This window comes from Manis pentadactyla, unplaced genomic scaffold (genome assembly GCF_030020395.1).
Source record: "Manis pentadactyla isolate mManPen7 unplaced genomic scaffold, mManPen7.hap1 scaffold_413, whole genome shotgun sequence".
NCBI classification, from domain to species: domain Eukaryota; kingdom Metazoa; phylum Chordata; class Mammalia; order Pholidota; family Manidae; genus Manis; species Manis pentadactyla.
In genome coordinates this window covers 73,328-94,190 of record NW_026644796.1, presented here as the reverse complement: position 1 = coordinate 94,190, position 20,863 = coordinate 73,328, and the positions used below count along the sequence as shown (strand labels likewise).

The following is a 20,863-nucleotide window of genomic DNA, read 5'->3' as shown; positions in this document are numbered from 1 at the left end:
TGCGTTTTTTTTTGGTGGGCCTCGCCCTACTGTGACTATACCCACAGTCCCTGTCTCAGTACTACTTCCCGATTCTTTGTGAGCAGCTCCTTCAACAATGTCATTTCATCATTTTCCTATGGGTTAGTTCATAGGACATCAGAGCAAATAGCTCCCATTTCCTACATATCTCAAAGGTGGGGCCTCCAAAACACTAAGAGACGGAAGTTAAAAGACTTTAAATACTGGGACCAGCTCACTCCAGTCGGCATAGATGTCTGTTTTTCCAGCCCACATGAAGGCTCTCCTTATTCTGGGCTTTCTTCTCCTTTCTGTTACTGTCCATGGCAAGGTCTTTGAAAGGTGTGAGTTGGCCAGAACTGTGAAAAGGCTTGGACTGGATGGCTTTAAGGGTGTCAGCCTGGCAAACTGTAAGTTAACTCTTCTTTCTCCATTCAAATAATTAGCTAGGTGTGGGACAGAGACTTACAGACGATGAATAATAAGAGGGGCTCTGAGTGAATGGACTTCTTAATTTTTTTTGAAGGTTTGTATACTACCTCATAAAACAGGTTAAAAACATCAACTTTTTCCTTTAGAATCAGACATACCAAATGAAGGAATAAGGGCATGGGAGGACAAAATTCGATCCTATTCTATAAGCCAGGACCCATCGTATCCCTCTAGTAACTCTGCATTTGCCAGTTGCCTCAGACCCGGTGGCACATGTAGGCTGCCTAGAAGATACAGTTGAGCACCTGGGATGGCTGTGAAGTTCTGGGTACTGACTCTCTCCAGTTCCTGTTTAGAAGGTGAATTCTGTGAGCCTAGAGTAATGCAGTATTTTTCTCTTTTTTAATTCTGCTGCCATGGCATGGAATTCTTAACAGCAAAGTCAACAACAACAAAATTATGTTGAACTCTCAATACAGGGTCAATAGGAACCTACTTCCCCTCAATCACTGTTTAAATAAGGATCCCTGAAATGTAGCTTGAAATGATACTTTGTTTTCTTACTCTGGTTGATTAATTCTTCTTCCTTTTCTTCCATATAGTTCAAGATACTCCCTGAATAAAAGTTACCTTATATTTTAATCCGTACATGTCAATGTAATCACTGTATTTTTCAAATTGAATTCAAATAATTCCCCTTAATGATTATTTTTGAGTGACTGAGTGAAGGGATGGATGGATGGATGGATGGATGGATGGATGGATGGATGGATGGAGGGAGGGAAGGAGGGATGGAGGGATGGATGGATGGATGGATGGATGGATGGATGGAGGGAGGGAGGGATGGAGGGATGGATGGATGGATGGATGGATGGATGGATGGATGGATGGGGGGATGGAGGGATGGATGAAATAGTCTTTCCTGTTCCATAACTCTTGCTTTCCCTATTCTAAAATGATATCCAAATTCTCCTTCAGGTAGCATAAGAAAATTGCTTTCTCCCAGAAAATCCTTATTTTTCCTAATAAGTATTTCTCATCAGCATAGGTATCTTTTATTAAGTACAAAGATCCACTCAACAACTCTGTTGATTCTTCTATTCTAGGATGAACCTTGCCTGAGGGATGGGAGCAGGAAAGGATAGTAGCAATGAAAGAAAACAGATATTTTATAAACTGTTATCTTGCTTCATTAATATCAGAAAATGATTTTCTAATAAAGAGATTCTCCTTAAGGGCCTTTTAACACTAAAATGTTAAAGTATTTTACAAGTAAAATACATCTTTATAGTTATAAGTAAGTCATTATTGAAATACAATAGCTAAATAGTCTGATTATGATATGCAGTTTAAAGTCACGTGGTATTGCCATTCATCACTAACTATAACTTCTTTTCAGGGATGTGTTTGATGAAATGGGAAAGTAACTATAACACACGGGCTATAAACTACAATCGTCCAAGCAAAAGCACCGATTATGGGATATTTCAGATCAACAGCCGCTACTGGTGTGAGGATGGCAAAACCCCAAGATCAGTTAACGCCTGTCACATACCCTGCAGCGGTAAGGCCAGACAATATTTGTGTAATGGCATAAGCCTCATCTGGTTATACTTACAAGAATAGAGACTCTATACAAATGAAAAGTCCTCACCTCTTTATTATCCTCCTCATAATTCCCTAAGAAGTTGTAGAGCTGTTAGAGTGTTCTTTTCTAACATACAACAGTTTCTGCAATGACCTATTAATTTATTGCAAACGAACTTTTTGATGCTTTGTCAAAAATAATGCCATTCCTTCAACCTACTTTGGGGAGATTTAAGGATGATTTGATGGTGCAGACCTTTTTAAAAAATTGTTTTTTCTTTTTATTATGAAATAGTCTAAATAGATAGAAACTTGGAGACATTATTATAATAAACAGCCATATGCCCATCATGCACTTTAACAGTTAACATTTTGTCATATTTACTTCTTTTATGTGTGTATATGTATATATATATGTATGTATTTTTTTTGTTGCTGAACCCAATTTTAAAGTGAATTAGAAACATAACATTTCATTTCTAAATTCTTTAGTTTGCACCTCCAAAAACTACACTTCTTACATACATAATCATTGTTATACTTAAGTTAATTTATGGATTTATTTAATTGGGATAAAACAAATGTTCTATTGAACTTATAAAAACAGAAATAATGTGGATTTTTTTTAGTGTATAAAATATCGGGTAAGTAGTGAAAAATTGATAGTTACATTTTTAAGTGTTAAAATTCCTAATAGAGATTAGTCTTAGAATATTATTTTGTAACCGGTTAATTTAATATAAAAAATATTTTGTGTTATATAATAATTTGAGGTCATCATATAAAAATTGTTACTACCCAGACATCCAGACATTTATCACCATGGTGACCTTTGGTATATATTCTTCCAGAATAGATATCAGTCATGTATATGAATATCAAGCTTTATCATGTACATATGTACACACATACAAACATGTAAGCCATGTATTTAAAAAAATGAAATTGTACTATATATACTGTTTTCTAATTTTCTCTTTATCACAGAATTATTTCTGTGTCATTAAATACAAATCTGTATTATTTTGAAGGATGAATAGAATTCCACTATATAAATATTCTATAATGTATTGACCTAACTCTCACTGTTAAGCACTTAGGTTGTTTTTCATTTTCCCCCTTTATTAATTGCTATGAAATGCCTTGTGCATATATGTTTGGGAGCATTTCCTATTACTTATTTTGGATAAATTCCTGTAGTAGAATTTCTGATTAAAAAATTGCTAAGCTGTTTTTTTCATGTGCTTAGTATAAAGAGAACCCCCTATCACATTACTTACATATTCCATAACTTCCAATGACTTTGGTAAATGAAAAAATCTTTTATTTCATGCCAAATGGGATGGAATGAAGAAAAGGTTTTTCCCTAACATTCACAGATACATGGACTTTTCGACAATAATTTTAATGTTCTTTCCTCAGCCTAAGAGAATAAAGCTGGCTTACTCTTAAACTTAAAAATGGTTATCCTAAGCTTGAAATGAAATTTCTATGAAAGTTGTCTTCATTCCTCACCACTTCTTTTTCAGCTTTGCTGAAAGATGACATCACTCAAGCCGTCACCTGTGCAAAGAGGGTTGTCAGTGAACAAGGCATTAAAGCCTGGTATGTTGAAGCATTAAAAGGGAAAACTATTTTACCTTACTGTTATGAGAGAAGTAAGAGATTTCAAAGACCAAAACATGCTACTGAGAGCTGAGAATTGCAGCTTAAGGCTTATGCCAAACAATATATTACCTAGAAACAATCTACTTTAACTGATTTAGAATCTTGACTCTTGAACTCCTTGATTTATTTTATGGGACTCCTAGAGTTTTTAAGATTCTGAGTGCTCTACCAGTTACGGGTCATGTCTTGAAATTATTTTTGGAATAATGTAAATGGGGAAGGTACTTTGCAGTTGCTGTTGTAGGATACACATAACTCAACATTTATGTTCAGAATTCCATGCCTGAGGACTTTGGGGAGATGTGAAGTACTTGGTTTACATATTTCCATTTAATAACTAGCAGTGCCTGAATCTATTTGTAGCCTGTATTCCATTTAGTGATAAAATATTTTGTTCTTCCAAAGGATTTGAAGTATGTACATTTAATGAAGATAGGGTTTAACCTATCATTGTTTGACCTTTCTTTACAGGGTGGCGTGGAGAAGTCATTGTCAAAACCGAGATGTCTCCAAGTATGTCCGGAACTGTCGCGTTTAACTATGCAGTTCTATTCCCTCAGCGTATTTTGTCTCTTTTTCCACATTAAACGAGGAGTAGTTGAGTGAAAGTTCATGCTACCATTCTTTCAAACAAACGTTTTAGTCTTTCGAACAGGAACAAAATATGGTCTTTCTTTTACAAGGCTTACTATTTACTAATGTGTTTATTATTTGAAATTAAGCCCACATTTTTCAATTTGCTAAAAGAAATAATGCTGGTGAAAATTTATCCAAAATTTCAGCTCTCAAATACATCTCTAGTGTACATTCAGCTATTAATCAAACAAATAACCCAGACTTAATCTTGAATGCTACAAGTACTCCCTAGTAAATAAAAATGTAACAAAAGATTATATTAAAACAAGTTGATCTTAGGCAAAATGCCAGCTGTATACACGTGACATCTTCAAGTATTCCATCATCTCCAAACATGGTAAAAAAAAACAAAAAAGCAAAAAACACTCTTTGTTGAGGAATATGACATTTTTAAAGGAGCTTAGTGGCAAATGGCTAAAAATAGAGGCAGCCTGAATTAAGAATTTTGCTTCTATGAAATGGGACCTTTGGTTTAAATATATCCTTAGAAATGTTGCTTTAGAAAGAAATTCACGTTTTACACATCAATCTATTTTAGCCCTTTAAGGCATTCTTTTATGCATCTTGCTGATCACGAAGGAATATAAAGGATTAGATGAGCTGTTGCTGTTCTTTAATTTTACTGACTTAGATTCGTGCATTATGACTAAATCCTGAGGCAGATGGGTTTGCAAGTATTGAAGTAATTCCTAATTAACCACCAGCCTGAAATTATGCATGTTGTAAAAAAAATTATTAAATACTTTGCAATGCATACTTTGTCTTTCTTTTTTTAGAAATCTTTCTCAAGAGTCAAGATTCTCTGAAGAAAAAAATATATATGTCAATAAAAATGATTTGACACTCTTAATATATCCTATATTTACATCTGTGCCTGAACAGCAGCTGGATGTTGCTGAAGAAAAATCCACAAGCACGCTGACAGTTCTCACTTTGAATTCACAACTGCAAATCTCAAATGAGCCATCAAATCTGTCTGGCCATTTTAGTCACTTCTCTACAATGCTTCTGTGGTGGTGTCCCCACCCCCCAAAATGACTATTACTACTTTATTTCTCCTCTCTCTTCAAAGCCCTGGCACACACCCAACCCTGCCCTTCCACCCCTCTCTGTTCTCAGCAGATGAGCTGGCCCCAGTCTACCCTGAGAGAATAGAGGCCCCTCAGATGGACTTCTCCCCTGCTGGCACCCACAGCGGTGATCCCACCTTCCTCTGCCCCCTGCCCACCACAGTGCCCGTACACGCAGTCTCCTTCCTCTCTCTCTCACTCCTCCAAGCCAGCTCAATGTTTCCTGCATCCCGAGTTTCTCCCTCTTCGCTGGACCACCCCTGCCATTGTATAAACTGCTCTGGTAACCTCCCACCCTACAAAGAACCCTCTGTTAACACTACATAACCCTCTAACTGCATCATTTTCTGCTCTCATTTACAGCAAGACTTCTGGGATGAGAAAACGACACCAACCCCATGTCTCATTGTCTTTTCAACACTTCTTAATCTGGCTGTTATCCTCACTCACTTAAAACTGCTCCTCTGAGTCTCCTCCCTAGACTCCTTGGGGCCAGTTCTGGTGATAGCCTGTTCTCTGTGTATCTTACTTGGTCTCTCTGCAGCATTTGACAAAGTGAACCACTTCATACTTCTAGAAAACTTTTCCTCTCCTAGCTTCTTGTTTACATCCTGCCTCACTGCTCCTTCTCAGTCCTTCTTGGATGGCTCTTCCTCTGTTACCTAACTTTTCTATTTCCTTCTTTGATGCTTACTGTAAGGCTGGAGGCACTGATGGGAGGAGCAAGCACGTGGGACACTGATGACGTGCCAAAGTTCCTGGCTGCTGCCCCCTCCCAACCTAAAAAATGTGCCTTGGGCTAGCCAATCCTCGCACCGCTGTGAATCTAAGCTCTGCCTCCCCCTACCTTCTTTAAAAACTCGCTGCCTGTCTGCTGACGCGCGGCTTCCTCAGCCTCCATTTCTAGAGACTGGGAAATCTCGCCCGGGTGTTTTGTTCAAATAAACTACCTGGCCCTTTGTTGCCTCTCTTTGCCTGCTTATTTCAGCTAGAATTTATCTTACACTTACTTCTCTGCTGGGGGAGTGCTCCCGCATTCAAGCCTACAGCCATTTGATAGACTACGTGTTTTACTTATTTGTCTCTTTTTGCTGAAATACAATGTCCAAAAGACCAGAGTTTTCCACCCATTTTTAAGATATTGAAATAATCTCAATCTTTCTCAAATTTGCAAGTACAGTACAAAGGCCTTTCACGTTTTCTGAACAGTTTGAGAGTAAATTACCAGCAAGGTACCCAGTGGCTTTCAATATATAATTCTTACATAACCTCAAAACATCACCAAATCAGGACATTAACACTGATGCATTACTACTGCCTAGTCATATGATCCCCTTCAATTTCATCAGTTGTCTCCATAAGTCCTTCATGATAAAAGATCTAATGCAGAATCATGTGTTGTATTTGGTTGTCTTGTTTTATTATGTGTTTTTTTAGTTTCCTTCAGTCTTGATCATTTCTTCAGTTTTTTTCCCCCGACTTTATGACTTTAACACTTATGAAGGCTGCAGACCAGTCACATTGTAAAATGTCCTAAGGTTTTCCTGATGTGCCCTTGATTAGATGAGGTTATGTATCTTTGGCAGAAATACCACAGAAGTGATGCCGAGCTCCTCTCATTGCACCCTCTGGGGTTGGTGGGCTGTTCAACATGTTCTGTCACTGATGATGTTCACTTTGAGCATTTTCTTAGAGCAATGTCTGCAAGTCGTTTTCCTGTGAAGTATTTGGAAGGGTAAAGTACTTTGAGACTACTCCTCATCAAAATTTCAATTTGTACAATATATTATATCACTATGGACATATGGCTTCCTATTTTTTTCAAATTACATTGAGTTATAACCCATTACTATCATTTATTTTTATGTTCACATTGTCCCTGATTTGACCAGTAGAAGAACCTCTGCAAGCTAGCTTCTGTGTCACTGTGACATTTTGACAGCATTCTTTGAGCACTTACATATTTTCTGTCACAAAATGTTCTAAGACTCCTTGTGTTCTCCCCCTGTTCAAAGCCTGGAATCAGCTATTTGTCCAAAGAGCCTTACTCCTCATAATGGATATTATCCACTATGGTATTTAAAAAACAAGATCTGTGGACTAGAGTGTCACTGTTCCTAAGCACCATCAATAGACAGAACTAGGGGATACATGTATTTACCCATATTTATTTCTATGTCTATTTATATTGAATTCACATCAATATTTCTAATTCCAATCCTACCCTAGAGTGTTCATTTTAGTTTTTCTTTTTCCATGTTGGTAACTCCCTTCTGTGATGGTGAGAAACCTGGCACCCATTGTCCTTAATAACCTTAAAGTGGATTCTTAGTACATGTATGCATTTGATGAATTTGGCTGTATGTAACCATCTCCCAATACTGCCACACCATGGAATAGATGCTCTCCACTCAGGCTCTGATGTCCCTTACTGCGCTACCCCTTCTCCCACATCTGGACACCCTCTTTCCTGTGCTTCCTCTCTGACACACCATGCCAGAACCCTGTCCTGATAGGAAGGAGGGCAGAAATTTTTTACTCTTGTTTGCACCCATATTCCAAACACCTAGGACAATGTCTGGAACATCATGCTCAGTAAGTAACAACTGATTGAATGAACCTATTTCTGATTATTTAGTATATTCCCCCATGATGAGCATTCTGAGATTTTTCTTAACTTTTCAAGCTCCTATGATTCCAGTACAGCAGCTTCTGCGTTCCAAGGGTCGGGTCTCAAGTCTAAGGAACTGTAGTGCAGAGACTCGCCATGGGAGGGCAGCACAGAGCCCCAAAATAGGTGCAGCCTTAAGTTCCAAGATTGTGGCACCACTCTGATAAGAATATATGTAGAAAAATCATGGGTTTATTCATATTAGGATATTCAGAGGTGTACAAAGAATGACTCGAAGTAGGGGAGAGAAACTTCAAGAGTGACAGTTCAGATGCAGAGATGAGATATATTCAAGAAGCACCTGGATAGCCCAACAACATAGGCTGACTGAAGAAACAGCCAGAGATTAGCAAAAATTGGCTAACAGGGAAAGCAATGTTTGTTAATGATTTTGTTTAATATTTTTTATAAATATCATGCTTTCCTATACCTTTTATTTTGGTACAATCAAGTTCCCAAACCAAATTTCTGCTCTTATACAGGGAATGGATTAAAATATCAATGTTTAATCATTTTTAAAAGAAACTCAATTCCTGTTGCTTAGTGTCATTCCAGGATATTATTTGAAATGCACAGTGATATTCCAAATGATACTGAGCTCTTCGGGTAGCACTAATTATTATTAGTATTATTATAAGCCTTGGGTGTATTTCTTGCACTTCTATTTTGTGGACTCATTTAAAAAATATTTTCTTGAAGTTGCTAAAGGGAATTACTAAAAATTAGAATCAGGAATGACAAATGTCATTCATAGATATAATATTTTTCAGTAAAATGTCCATTATGCAAATTATTTTTTAGTCATTTTAACTTTTAATAAGGTTATAAATTTTCAGTGTTTTCAGATTCAGATTCTACAAGGTGTGTTATGAAAGACATACCTCCCCATTTCTCCCCCTTCACAGGAAACCACTTTCTAGTCTTTCAGCTTAATAACATTTTTATATTACTTCCGTGCTTTTAAGTATTTGGTTTATATTGTTCCTTGATTTTTCCTCATTAGGGTATTGATATCCCCCTATGGAAGTTAAGAATTAGGCATTATTTCCTCTTCCCCCGTGTCCATTACACATGGCACCCTTCCTCAAAGCCATTCTTCCAATGTAATCATATTATTTTTTGTTAGATATTCAGTATTTACATAGTGTTGCTCCTGGAGGAGGGGTTCCCCTCTTGTGGAAGTTCACTATGAATTTAGAGTGATAATGACAAAGAACATTGTGGGTAAAAACAGGCTTATACCAAGCTTCATGCTCACGGCAGTCACCCAGCTATGTACAAGCAACAAGCCCATTTCCTTCGCTGACCTGGCTACAGCCTCTGGTCCCCAGGCACTGCCATGCTGCTGGCTCTGTCTCCTCTCCCTCCTGCTCCCCAGCTCTGGGCTCAAGGGCTTCCCTCTGCCATCCTCCTTTTCTGCCCCTCCTTCTCTTAACACTCAGCAGAATTCTGTGGGTGGGTCTTGACGGTGACCTATGGAAGCCTGGCCAATTACGGCCAGGTGCTTGTTTGTTTCCTCTCCACCCCTTCCCTGGCCCATACTTCCATGACTGAGTTTGCTCTGGGTGGAGCTCTATGGGCTGTGAACAGCTTTCTGTCAACAGGTATGCAAGCAAGCTAACTATTACATCATCACGTGTATACAATGGACGATATTAGAATCAGGTGAGAATCCTGGACATAAAATTTCCATTTTCCCTACACATAGACATAAATACAGTAACTTCTCATATAAGATCTTAATTTTTCTTCCAGCTAACTGCATGATTCTTAAATATGTTTAGTTTTCTGTGTATCTGTCATTAGTTCAACTCCAAAATTCTCGGTCTGATATTAAAATCTCTCAAGCCTTCAGATGCAGCTATAATTGTGTCAGTGTCATCTTTCTACAGCAGTAATTCATGAGGATTTCTCACCACCACCGTATCTAACTGGGACTGGTTGTTGTCTATGCCTACTACATAGCTATCTTACTGGGCTCTTTCTTTCAGCATCATTTTGGTATCTTTTCATTTCTCTCCATCTATATTTATTGTATTTCCTGTGTTTCATAATTTCCTCTTTCTTAGTTTGTTCCCTCATTTTGTGGGCTCACATTGACAGACTATTCCTGAGAATAGGTATATAAGAGGTGGTTTTGGTGCACTTAGCATACCTGAAATTGTCATTATTCTATTCACACACTTGGTTGACAGTTGCCTGGGTATGGAATATTAAGCTGGAAGTAATTTTATTTTTTAAATTTATTTTAATTGAAATACAGTTGATATACAATATACTGGTTTCAAATGTACAACATAGTGATTTGACAATTATATATATTACGAAATGCTCATCATGATGGGGGTAATTGATATCGGTCAACATACAGAGATATTACAATATTATTGACAATAGTTCCTATTCTGTAGTTCAAGGAATTAACTTTCCTTCAGAATTTGGAAGGTGGCCAATTGCAATGATGTCACCTAGGGAACTCCACTGTACCCTCGATTACAATGTTGCTTTTGAGCAATCTAAAGCCATTCTGAATTTGGAGTCTTTATAACCTGGAAGTATATGGGACCTTCTCTTTATTTCTAATGTTCTAAAAGTTCACAGGGATGTACCTTGATGTGAATCTGTTTTCTTCTTTGTTAAGGGTGCCAGGTAGGATATTTTAGTTTGGAAACTTACATTGTTAACTACTGGAAAACTTTCTCAAATCACTAATCATGAAACTGCATGCCCAAAACATATATAACCTTAATAAACTTCAGCAATAAAGGCTCAGCTTAGCAATTCTGCTGGTGTCTGTGTCCTCATCATTCAGTCGCCAACGCCGTTCCTCCTTTGGGGACTCCTGGACTCACTGGAGCTGGACTCCAGCAAGTGGTGCCCAAGCAGGGACCTGAAGGTAAGCCCCCTCGATATGGGACAGCTAGAATTTCACACTAAGGTGCTGTCAACCCCCTGTAGAGATAGGCAGGGTGAGAGATAGTGTGTAGGTCAGAACTATAGGTTGAGAAGTCATGGGTGATACTGAGTCTAAAGAAAGAAGACTCTCTATTGAAGTTTTAATGCATGTTGGAGGTAAAGGTATAAGAGTCACCAATGGACAATTAGCAAAATTCTTACACTTTGTGCAAGAATGTTGTCCTTGGTTCCCCGAAGAGGGAACTGTTAATATGCAGATATGGAATAAAGTTAGAAATCAGCTTAGAAAATATACACAAAACAGGCCTGAAACGGTCCTTGTTGATGCTTTTGCTCTTTGGAACTTAAATAAGTTTTAGAACCCCAACAGGAGACAGAAAAGCTCCCTCAGAGGAAGAGCCTCCTAGCAGAAGACAGCCCAGAGGAAAAGACACCGCTACTCTCTATAGCAAAACCTCGAGTGATGCTGGCCTCTGCCCCTGCCTTATGATGAAAGATTAACTCCGGAAGAAGAGACTTTAGGAGAGACTGCAGCTCAATATAATCCTTTTAGAATACGTGCTGCTCAACTAGCTAAAAGGCCTCCAGATTCCAAGGTATCTGTAATCAAGTAAGCTAAAAAGAAAGAAGGCAATTGAATATTAGTAACTCAAATCTTTCTTTTTTGTTATAATTAATATACAATTACATGAAGAACATTATGTTTACTAGGCTCCCCCCTTCACCAAGTCCCCCCAACACACCCCATTACATTCACTGTCCATCAGCGTAGTAAGATGCTGTAGAATCACTACTTGTCTTCACTGTGAGTAACTCAAATCTTTGTGTCAGCTTGTCTGTGTATATGTTCTTTTGTGAAAAGTGTTGCTAACTATAGTAATTGAGTCTCAATCTGTATGTTTGTGTGTCTAAGTGTGTAAATGAAAATTATTTTTTACCTCCAGATGATATTAATAACAATTGATTTAAAGACAAGCGCTTGTAAAAATTGGGCATTCTTAAACTTCCAGAAAATTCTAATAAAAGATATTAAACATTAATGCTAAACTGAATGCCTTAAACTGAAACAGACATGTCCTTATGGTTATCAGCTACCTAAGTTTACCTAAAGACATTTAGGTTGATGTTATCTGTTAAATCTTTAAAAAAAAATTGTAGAAACTTTGTGGAAGAATTAATATGGTCATGCTATGTAAAATTAAAGCAAATGAGTCTCGATATCAGGTACACAGCAAATTAGAATTTTGTTTTCAGGTAAAAGGACAAAGTTTTCTTAAACTGTTAGTCTGCTCCTAATGTTGGAAAATTGCAAAAAGTTTTCTAATTGTTTTATCAAAGTAGTTTCTCATGCTTAAAGTCTCAATGAATTGTCTGAGTAAGAAAACTAGATCTTAATATTAAAAGAACTAAAAGCTAAACTTTGCTAACACCTGTGTAACCTTCTGCATTTTACCTTTGAAGTATTTTGTTGTCATTCTGGTTAAATGGATAGGTATTGCTTCATGGCAACCTATAATCTTATTTAAGCAAGTGCCAAAGAAACTTTCTTCTGACAACTTCCCAAAATCAAATTCAAAAAGGTTGTTTTTACCTCTAGTTTACTCTGATATTTTCCAGAGGGGCCCTGGAATATGTCAGAGAAATTTTTTCTCCTCATCGGGGAAAATATTTCACTAGTTTCCCTGATTTATCTGATGTATATTTACCTGGAAAGCACTGTCAAAGGGAACGATGCTAAACTTTGTCACTGAATGTTTTGTGTTACAGAAATATCCAAATTTCCTTATATCAACTGTTTGACAGTAAGCTCTCATCAGATCTTTAAACATTGTCATTTGTAAGTCTGTTGTCATTTGTAGTCACTATTTGATTATTCCTAAATTAGTAAAGAACTAGATTTCAGCAGAACAAGTATTGGTTACATAAGATTAAGTAAACTAAAGAAAATGATTTTGTGGCTTTTTGTCTTCAACTAATTCCAAACCTCTAGTAAAATGGAACGACCTCCTTACAGGGCAATGGAAAGGGCCCGATGTTTTAAAAACCTGTGGGAGAGGATATTGTATTTTTCCACAGGACTCAGATAGGCCCGTGTGGGTACCAGACAGACTGATCAGACAAGTCTCAACCACCACCTCCTCCCCCACACAACTTCCCGAGACGAAGTGAAAGTCCCCGCCCAAGAAAAAGCCTTGAAGAACTTCTAGTAACAGCGTTTACGGAACCTCACTCTGCAAGATTCCTGAGAAGCTGGCCGGTCATGACCAATTCTTCCCCCTCAGCGGCGATTAGCAAGATAAACTCGAAAGAATGACCCTCCGACATGGGACCAGATAAAGAAGCTGACGGAGGAAGCCGAAGCTGTAGTTCGCCTTCAGGGTTTGCCTATTACGAGTAAAACTCTTTTTATCGCTATGCTTGGGTCCCTCCCATTTTGACCACATTCCTGAATGGTAAAAGTTTCTTTCAGTCAGAACTGTGGCGAGCTATTGCAGTATCAGTTCAGCCAGCCTGCATAGACCTTCTAGTACAACTACTTTTCAGATACAAGTCTGTTTACATACACCTTATGCCTTTCTTTTATCTCAAAATTATGTCTCTGAATATTACACAACATGTTGATAAAATTGTGATTAATTGTACTCATTGTACCCTTTCTAATTGCATTTCTGCTAAGAATAATGCTAAGACTATATCGATAGTTCGCCATTCTTCCTATTTAATGGTTCCTGTAACTTTAAATTCTTCGTGGTTTGATGATTATGGCTTAAAAGCCCTGAGAGATACTAGTGCCCTTCGGCTCCACGGTCGGCGTTTTGTGGTTTGTCTAGTTCTTGGAATTGTTACCTTCATAACTCTACTTCCCTTTCCCTTTCGACTGTAGCACTCGTACAAGAAACATACTGCCACATTTACTGATCAGCTTTCCAAGAATGTATCCTTGGCTTTAGCCACCCAAGAAATTACTGACCAAAAATTAGAATCCAAAGTTAATGCTTTAGAGGAAGCTATACTAACTATTAGAAGAGAGTGAATGACATTAAAAGTACGATTAGCTCTTTGATGTCATGCTGATTATCATTGGATATGTGTCACACCTCTACAAGTAAATAAATCTATTCACTCTTGGGAAAAAGTCAGAAATCATACTATGGGAATTTAGAACCACTCAGATTTAAGTTTTGACCTCTCCAAATTACATCAAGAAATTCATGATATTAGTCCAGCAGAAAAAGACTTTCCCTCCTCCAGTGTTCCCAGTACTTTTTTTTTTTTCCTACAGTGGTGATTTATTCCAGTTTGATTACAAAATACTACTATCATCTGCTATAGCATTCTAATCAGGAATTTCTTACATAAGTTTTTTTTTGTTTTTTTGAGAGGGCATCTCTCATATTTATTGATCATATGGTTGTTAACAGTTAACAACAATAAAATTCTGTACAGGGGACTCGATGCACAATCATTAATCCACCCCAAGCCTAATTCTCATCAGTCTCTGATCTTCTGAAGCACAATGTACAAGTTCTTACATGGTGAACAAGTTCTTACATAGTGAATAAGTTCTTACATGGTGAACAGTACAAGGGCAGTCATCACAGAAACTTTTGGTTTTGATCACGCATTATGAACTATAAACAATCAGGTCAAATATGAATATTCGTTTGATTTTTATACTTGATTTGTATGTGAATCCCACATTTCTCCCTTATTATTATTATTATTATTATTATTATTATTATTTTTAATAAAATCCTGAAGTGGTAGGTAGATGCAAGATAAAGGTAGAAAACATAGTTTAGTGCTGTAAGAAAGCAAATTTAGATGATCAGGTGTGTGACTATAGACTAAGTATTAATCCAAGCTAGACAAGGGCAACAAAACATCCACGGATGCAGAAGATTTCTCTCAAAACGGGGGTTGAGGTTCTAAGCCTCACCTCTGTTGATCCCCAATTTCTCACCTGATGGCCCCCCTGCGACTGTGCCTGTCTTAGGTTGTTCCTCCCTTGAGGAATCTTACCCGTCTCTGGCTAACCAGTCATCTTCCGGGGCCATACAGGGAAATGTAAAGTTGGTAAGTGAGAGAGAAGCAATATTGTTTGAAAAGGTTGGCTTTTTACTTCTTTGCAGATTTATGCCCTGTGGGTTTTATGCCCAGCATTTGTCTTGAGGTATCTTTACCACTTGGAAGAATTATGATACTCGGTAAATTCGATATGAGGCACGAATTCTATTTAAGGGTTGTAATTAAGAAGGAAGAAGAAGAGCTATAGAAGTAGCAGGTGGAAGAAAACATGGGAAGATTGGTTATTTCTTTGACATATCTTCTTGTAGAGTAACTTCAGCATGTATAGGTTTTAAACTACTAATTAAATTGCGCACCCACATGAACATAAGGAATACAGTTACATAACCATAGCAGACCTACAATTACCAGCCATCTCCAGTGAAACCAAGAAAACCAGTTAGGCACCCTAAGCATTTGTGAAAACTTATCTATGATATGATGGATATTGTCTAACTGAATTTGAATAGTATGAGAAAAATCAGACAATTTAAAACAACACATTCCTGGGAACTGTTCACATCCCATATGTTCTTTTAACGGTAGATAGTCTGTAGTCTCAAGATTTTGGAGCACTGCAACTTGCACTTCTCCTAATTCTTGGTTGAGTTCCAACAGTATAGATCCAGTCAAATTTGTTATTTTACTGTGTGCACAGGCCAGCTTAGATATCTCCTTCTTCATTCCAATGGCAATTCCAGGAACCAGTGGGATGAATGCAGCTACAACTGCAACAGCACCAAGATATTTGTTGATGTTTTTTGATGATCATCTTCTGGAATGACTCTTCCAGAGTATGTTGATGTTGGAACTTCTTCTTCATATCATATCTTAGTTCATTTTATGAGTAGCCAAATTAGACTTTGATCCTCTGTATAAACACAAACAGACCCTTTGCCCACACTTTGATATGCCCTTTATACCATTGTGAAGAACTTATTGGAGGTCACCACACAGGAACTGCTTTTTTTTTTTATCATTAATCTACAATTACATGAAGAATATTATGTTTACTAGGCTCTCGCCTATACCAGGTCCCCCCTATAAACCCCTTTACAGTCACTGTCCATCAGCATAGCAGAATGCTGTAGAATCACTACTTGTCTTCTCTGTGCTGTACAGCCCTCCCCTTTCTCCCCCCCCACCATGCATGCTAATCTTAATACCCCCCTTCTTCTTCTTCCACCCCCCTTATCCCTCCCTACCCACCCATCCTCCCCAGTCCCTTTCCCTTTGGTACCTGTTAGTCCATTCTTGGGTTCTGTGATTCTGCTGCTGTTTTGTTCCTTCAGTTTTTCCTTTGTTCTTATACTCCACAGATGAGTGAAATCATTTGGTATTTCTCTTTCTCTGCTTGGCTTATTTCACTGAGCATGATACCCTCTAGCTCCATCCATGTTGTTACAAATGGTAGGATTTATTTTCTTCTTATGGCTGAGTAATATTCCATTGTGTATATGTACCACATCTTCTTTATCCAATCATCTACTGATGGACACTTAGGTTGCTTCCAATTCTTGGCTATTGTAAATAGTGCTGCGATAAACATAGGGGTGCATTTGTCTTTTTCAAACTTGAGTGCTGCATCCCCCAGTACTTTTTTCAATAATCTTCCTTCCTACTTTCATAAAACGAGTTTTACATCTTAATTAATATTGGAATTTGTGGAATGATAATATTCGCACTTCTTATTTCCCTTCCAGTCCTGGTCTCGCTCTTAAAAAGCAGCATCCATCAGGTGGCGATAGAGCTTCAAACTTTTAAATTAAAAAATAAAAAAGGGGGAGATGTTGGGAGCCAGTCCGAACTGCCAGTCTGATGGCACAGCCCAGACGCCACCCGGAAAGAAGGAACCACAAAGCAGACTTCTGAGAGGAACAACCCCGCTCTCTCTCCTTATTAATATGGTGGTTGGAAATGTTATTGTTCACTTACACACCTAAATTGGAAAACCAAATTTAAAATACCCTGGGAGAAATGCCAGGGGCAAGACCCCCCTTTCTCCCAGAAAGGGAGGACAGGGTGATAAGAGGGGTATGTATGCGGAGAGGACATTGGGAACAAGTATTAGGATATAATAAACAGGGATTGTTTGAGTGGGTTCCAGTTCCCTCTCCCATCCCAACTCGGCCCCGTGAGGAATTTCTGAATGACTCCTAGACCTATTGGATCCCGGGGAAAAAATAGAATAAAGGAGAGCGAGCATGTATAATAGATGGGATATTGTGTGTGAAAGAGCCTGGCATGATTGTAGAAACTCTCCCAATAGAAAAGATTATTATTGCAGATATTATTGTAAATGGTTTAAAGAAACTCTAAAAAGGACATGCCCCTGCCCTCCCCGGGAAGAGAAGTGGCCCGACTGGGCCCCTACGCCTTCTGACTCATTGGTCATTTTCCCCTCACCTCATCCCCCAGGTGCAACGCTTTCCTCCCTAGGAAACTGGGCACCTACCCAAGAGTACAGAGTTTTCAGTTCCCCCAATTACAATCAGCTTAGTCCTGCGACACTGCTTTGATGTTACACTGTTTTGATGTTTCTCTCAATATCTGCAGGTAATACTCTAGACCTAGAAAAGCAGACTTAGCTATATTTGTTAATCAGATGAATATTAACCATGGCTATTTTAGAATCAATAATAAAGAAACTGCAAGTAGGGCCTAGGCCAACCAGGTGTGAGGGAACATTTTGAGAATTAAATCATGTTTGTTCCAAAACAACCAGGGAAGCCATGCAAGCATAAATGCAAAAAAGTAATGATTATTAAGGCAGCAGTAATCTAACCTGTAAAGATTTACCTTTATGTGAACACTTTTTTTTTTTTTATTGAAGGGTAGTTGACACACAGCATTACATTAGTTTCAGGTGTACAACACAGTGATTCAACATTTATATACATGATAATTCTAGGTACCAGCTATCACCATACCAAGTTGTTACAATATTTTGACTATATTCCTTATGTTATACATTACATCCTGGTTACTTATTTATTTTACAATTGGAAGTGTGTTTATATATATATATATATATATTTTTTCTTTGTGAGGGCATCTCTCATATTTATTGATCAAATGGTTGTTAACAACAATAAAATTCTGTATAGGGGGGTCAATACTCAATGCACAATCATTAATCCACCCCAAGCCTAATTTTCGTCAGTCTCCAATCTTCTGATGCATAACGAACAAGTTCTTACATGGAGAACAAATTCTTACATAGTGAATAAGTTACATAGTGAACATTACAAGGGCAGCCATCACAGAAGCTTTCGGTTTTGTTCATGCATTATGAACTATAAACAGTCAGTTCTAATATGAATATTCATTTGATTTTTAAACTTGATTTATATGTGGATACCACATTTCTCTCTTTATTATTATTATTTTTAATAAAATGCTGAAGTGGTAGGTAGATACAAGATAAAGGTAGAAAACAGAGTTTAGTGTTGTAAGAGAGCAAATGTAGATGATCAGGTGTGTGAACACTTTTTTTGAGAAAAATCAAATGATCTAATCTTTATGAAACTGCATGCCCAAAACATATATAACCTTAATAAACTTCAGCAATAAAGGCTCAGCTTAGCAACTCTGCTGGTGTCTGTGACCTCATCATTCAGTCGCCGACGCTGTTCCTCCTTCTGGGACTCCGGGACTCACTGGAGCTGGACTCCGGCACTTATTGACTATCTCCTTCCTTCCTTTTTCTTTGTTTTCTCTTTCTGGTATTTCTCAACCGGTCCTCTGATATAGTCTGATATAGTCATGCACTGAACTGTGTCCCTCCAAAATTCACATGTGGAAGCACTAACCCCCAATTGACTATATTTGAATATAGGGACTTTAAAGAGGTGATTAAAATTAAATGAGGTCATAAGTGTGGGGTCCTAATCCAATAGGACTAGTGTCCTTATAAGAAGAGGAAGAGACAAGAGGGATGTGTGTCCACAGTGAAAGGGTCATGTGAGGACACAGCAAGGTCAACATCTGCAAGCCAAGGAGAGAGGCCTCAGGAGAAACCAAACCCCCACCTCCTTGAGCTTGGACTTCTAGCCTCTCCAGCTGTGAGAAAATCAATTTCTGTTGTTTAAGCGCCCCAGCCTATGGCACTTGGTGAGGGCAGCCCTAGCAAACTAGTAGAGATGTTCTTATCTTTTCTGTCCAGTTTTCCATCTGTCTTTTGCTCTACTTTCTGTGTGATTTCTTTGATGTTATCTTCCAACCATTTATTGAGTTTTTCTTTTCTGCTATCATTTTAAATTTTCAAAAGTTATTTTTTGTTCTCTGCATATTTTTTGCCTTTTTGTGTGTCATATTTACTACTTTTTAATTTCATCTGAATATAATAATAAGTTTGGTTCTCCTTTGTTTTTAGTTTACTTCCCTGTGTTTAGTCTGCTATTTTGTTTGTTTATTTGGGGTTATATCTTTCATGTTAGAGGCATTTCTCACTTATTTGATGACCCTTGGTTATCTATTTAAATTTGGGAGTGGGAAACTAAGAAACGAATTTGAAGTTCCAAGGGCTTATGGGTATTTGACCATGTGTACTTTGTTGAAAGATGATCAGGTCAGTTTTATTAGGGATCCTTAGCTCTTTCTTCTTAGGCTGGTCAGATTATCTGGAGAATCCTGTCCTTATTCCCTGCTAGAAAGCAAAGGCCAGCATTGTAAGAGTTAAGGGGGGGATCCAGTCTTAGCCCCTGGCAGGCATGTCTGACTGACCTGCCGATCTTCTGTATGGTGTTCCTCCCTCAACACTGGAGTTCTTCAGTGCAGAGATTCTGCTTTACCTCTGTTTTATCCCATGGGGATAAATAAAGGGCCACTGCTCAGCTGTACGGACCTTAATATTTCTCAAACTCAACCAGCTTTTTTTTGCTAGCTTTTCTTCTCCCTTCCCTTACTTCCAGAGATCCCTACAAACTCAAATTCTTGAGACATGGGGTGTTTCTGAATCCTAAATTGTGTGGCTTATTGTCTCTGACTGCTCAAGTTCTCTCAGGACTGCCCTAAACCACTTGCCATTTGTATTCCAGATATAAGATTGTTTCTGCCTTACTTGCTGCACTGATGGACAGTGACTGCATTGGGGTGTGGGTGGGGACTTGATAATATGGGTAAATGTAGTAACCACATTGTTTTTTCATGTGAAACCTTCATAAGAGTGTATATCAATCAACCTTTAATAAAAATAAAAATAAAAATAATAGAATAAAATAAATAGATTGTTTCTGCCTTCTCTCCCATCCTCCCCATCCTTATAGGTTTATGCCTTTTAGAAAATCCCTTGTTTTAAAGGAGTTTTGGGGAGGAAGCAAAAAGTGTGTGTTTAATCCATTATCTTTCCCAAAAAGTTCCCAGTGTTACGCATTGGCTTAACTGCATTTTATTAGATGTTACTTTAGTTTAAAAATACTTAGGGTAACATATTAAGGTAAGAATTAAAGAAATCCTCTAAAAAACAGGGGAGAAGCAGAAATAGCAAGGCTGGAGAAATAATTATACAGAGCAAATTTGGGGTCCAGAGATCACATACTGAAAGCCATGTTGAGAAAGGTGAAATCAGAAGACACAGGGGGCAAAAAACCCCGTATTGTGGTGTGAAGACTGTTGTAGGACAGCACGCTGTCATAGATCTCACTGATCTCACCTACCTTTGGAAAACAGCCTTACATCTTCTTGACTTCTCCATTTTTCACTTATTCACTATTCAACCATTATTAGCCACCAGAAATATCCACTAGGGCCTAAGAATACTAAGGGTTAGTATTATGCCTGCATGGAGTATATGTATAATTAATGTTACATGATA

At 37.9% G+C, this 20,863-nt stretch overlaps 1 protein-coding gene across 1 annotated transcript; it reads left to right on the top strand.

Annotated features, from left to right (window-relative positions):
- Positions 1-230: 230 nt before the first annotated feature.
- On the top strand, positions 231-5,077 carry LOC130682382 (lysozyme C-like). Its single transcript, XM_057496755.1, has 4 exons — positions 231-410; positions 1,832-1,996; positions 3,549-3,624; positions 4,159-5,077. Exons 1-4 carry the CDS (start codon positions 254-256, stop codon positions 4,223-4,225), a joined length of 465 nt encoding a protein of 154 aa, XP_057352738.1. The 5' UTR covers positions 231-253; the 3' UTR covers positions 4,226-5,077.
- Positions 5,078-20,863: the final 15,786 nt, after the last annotated feature.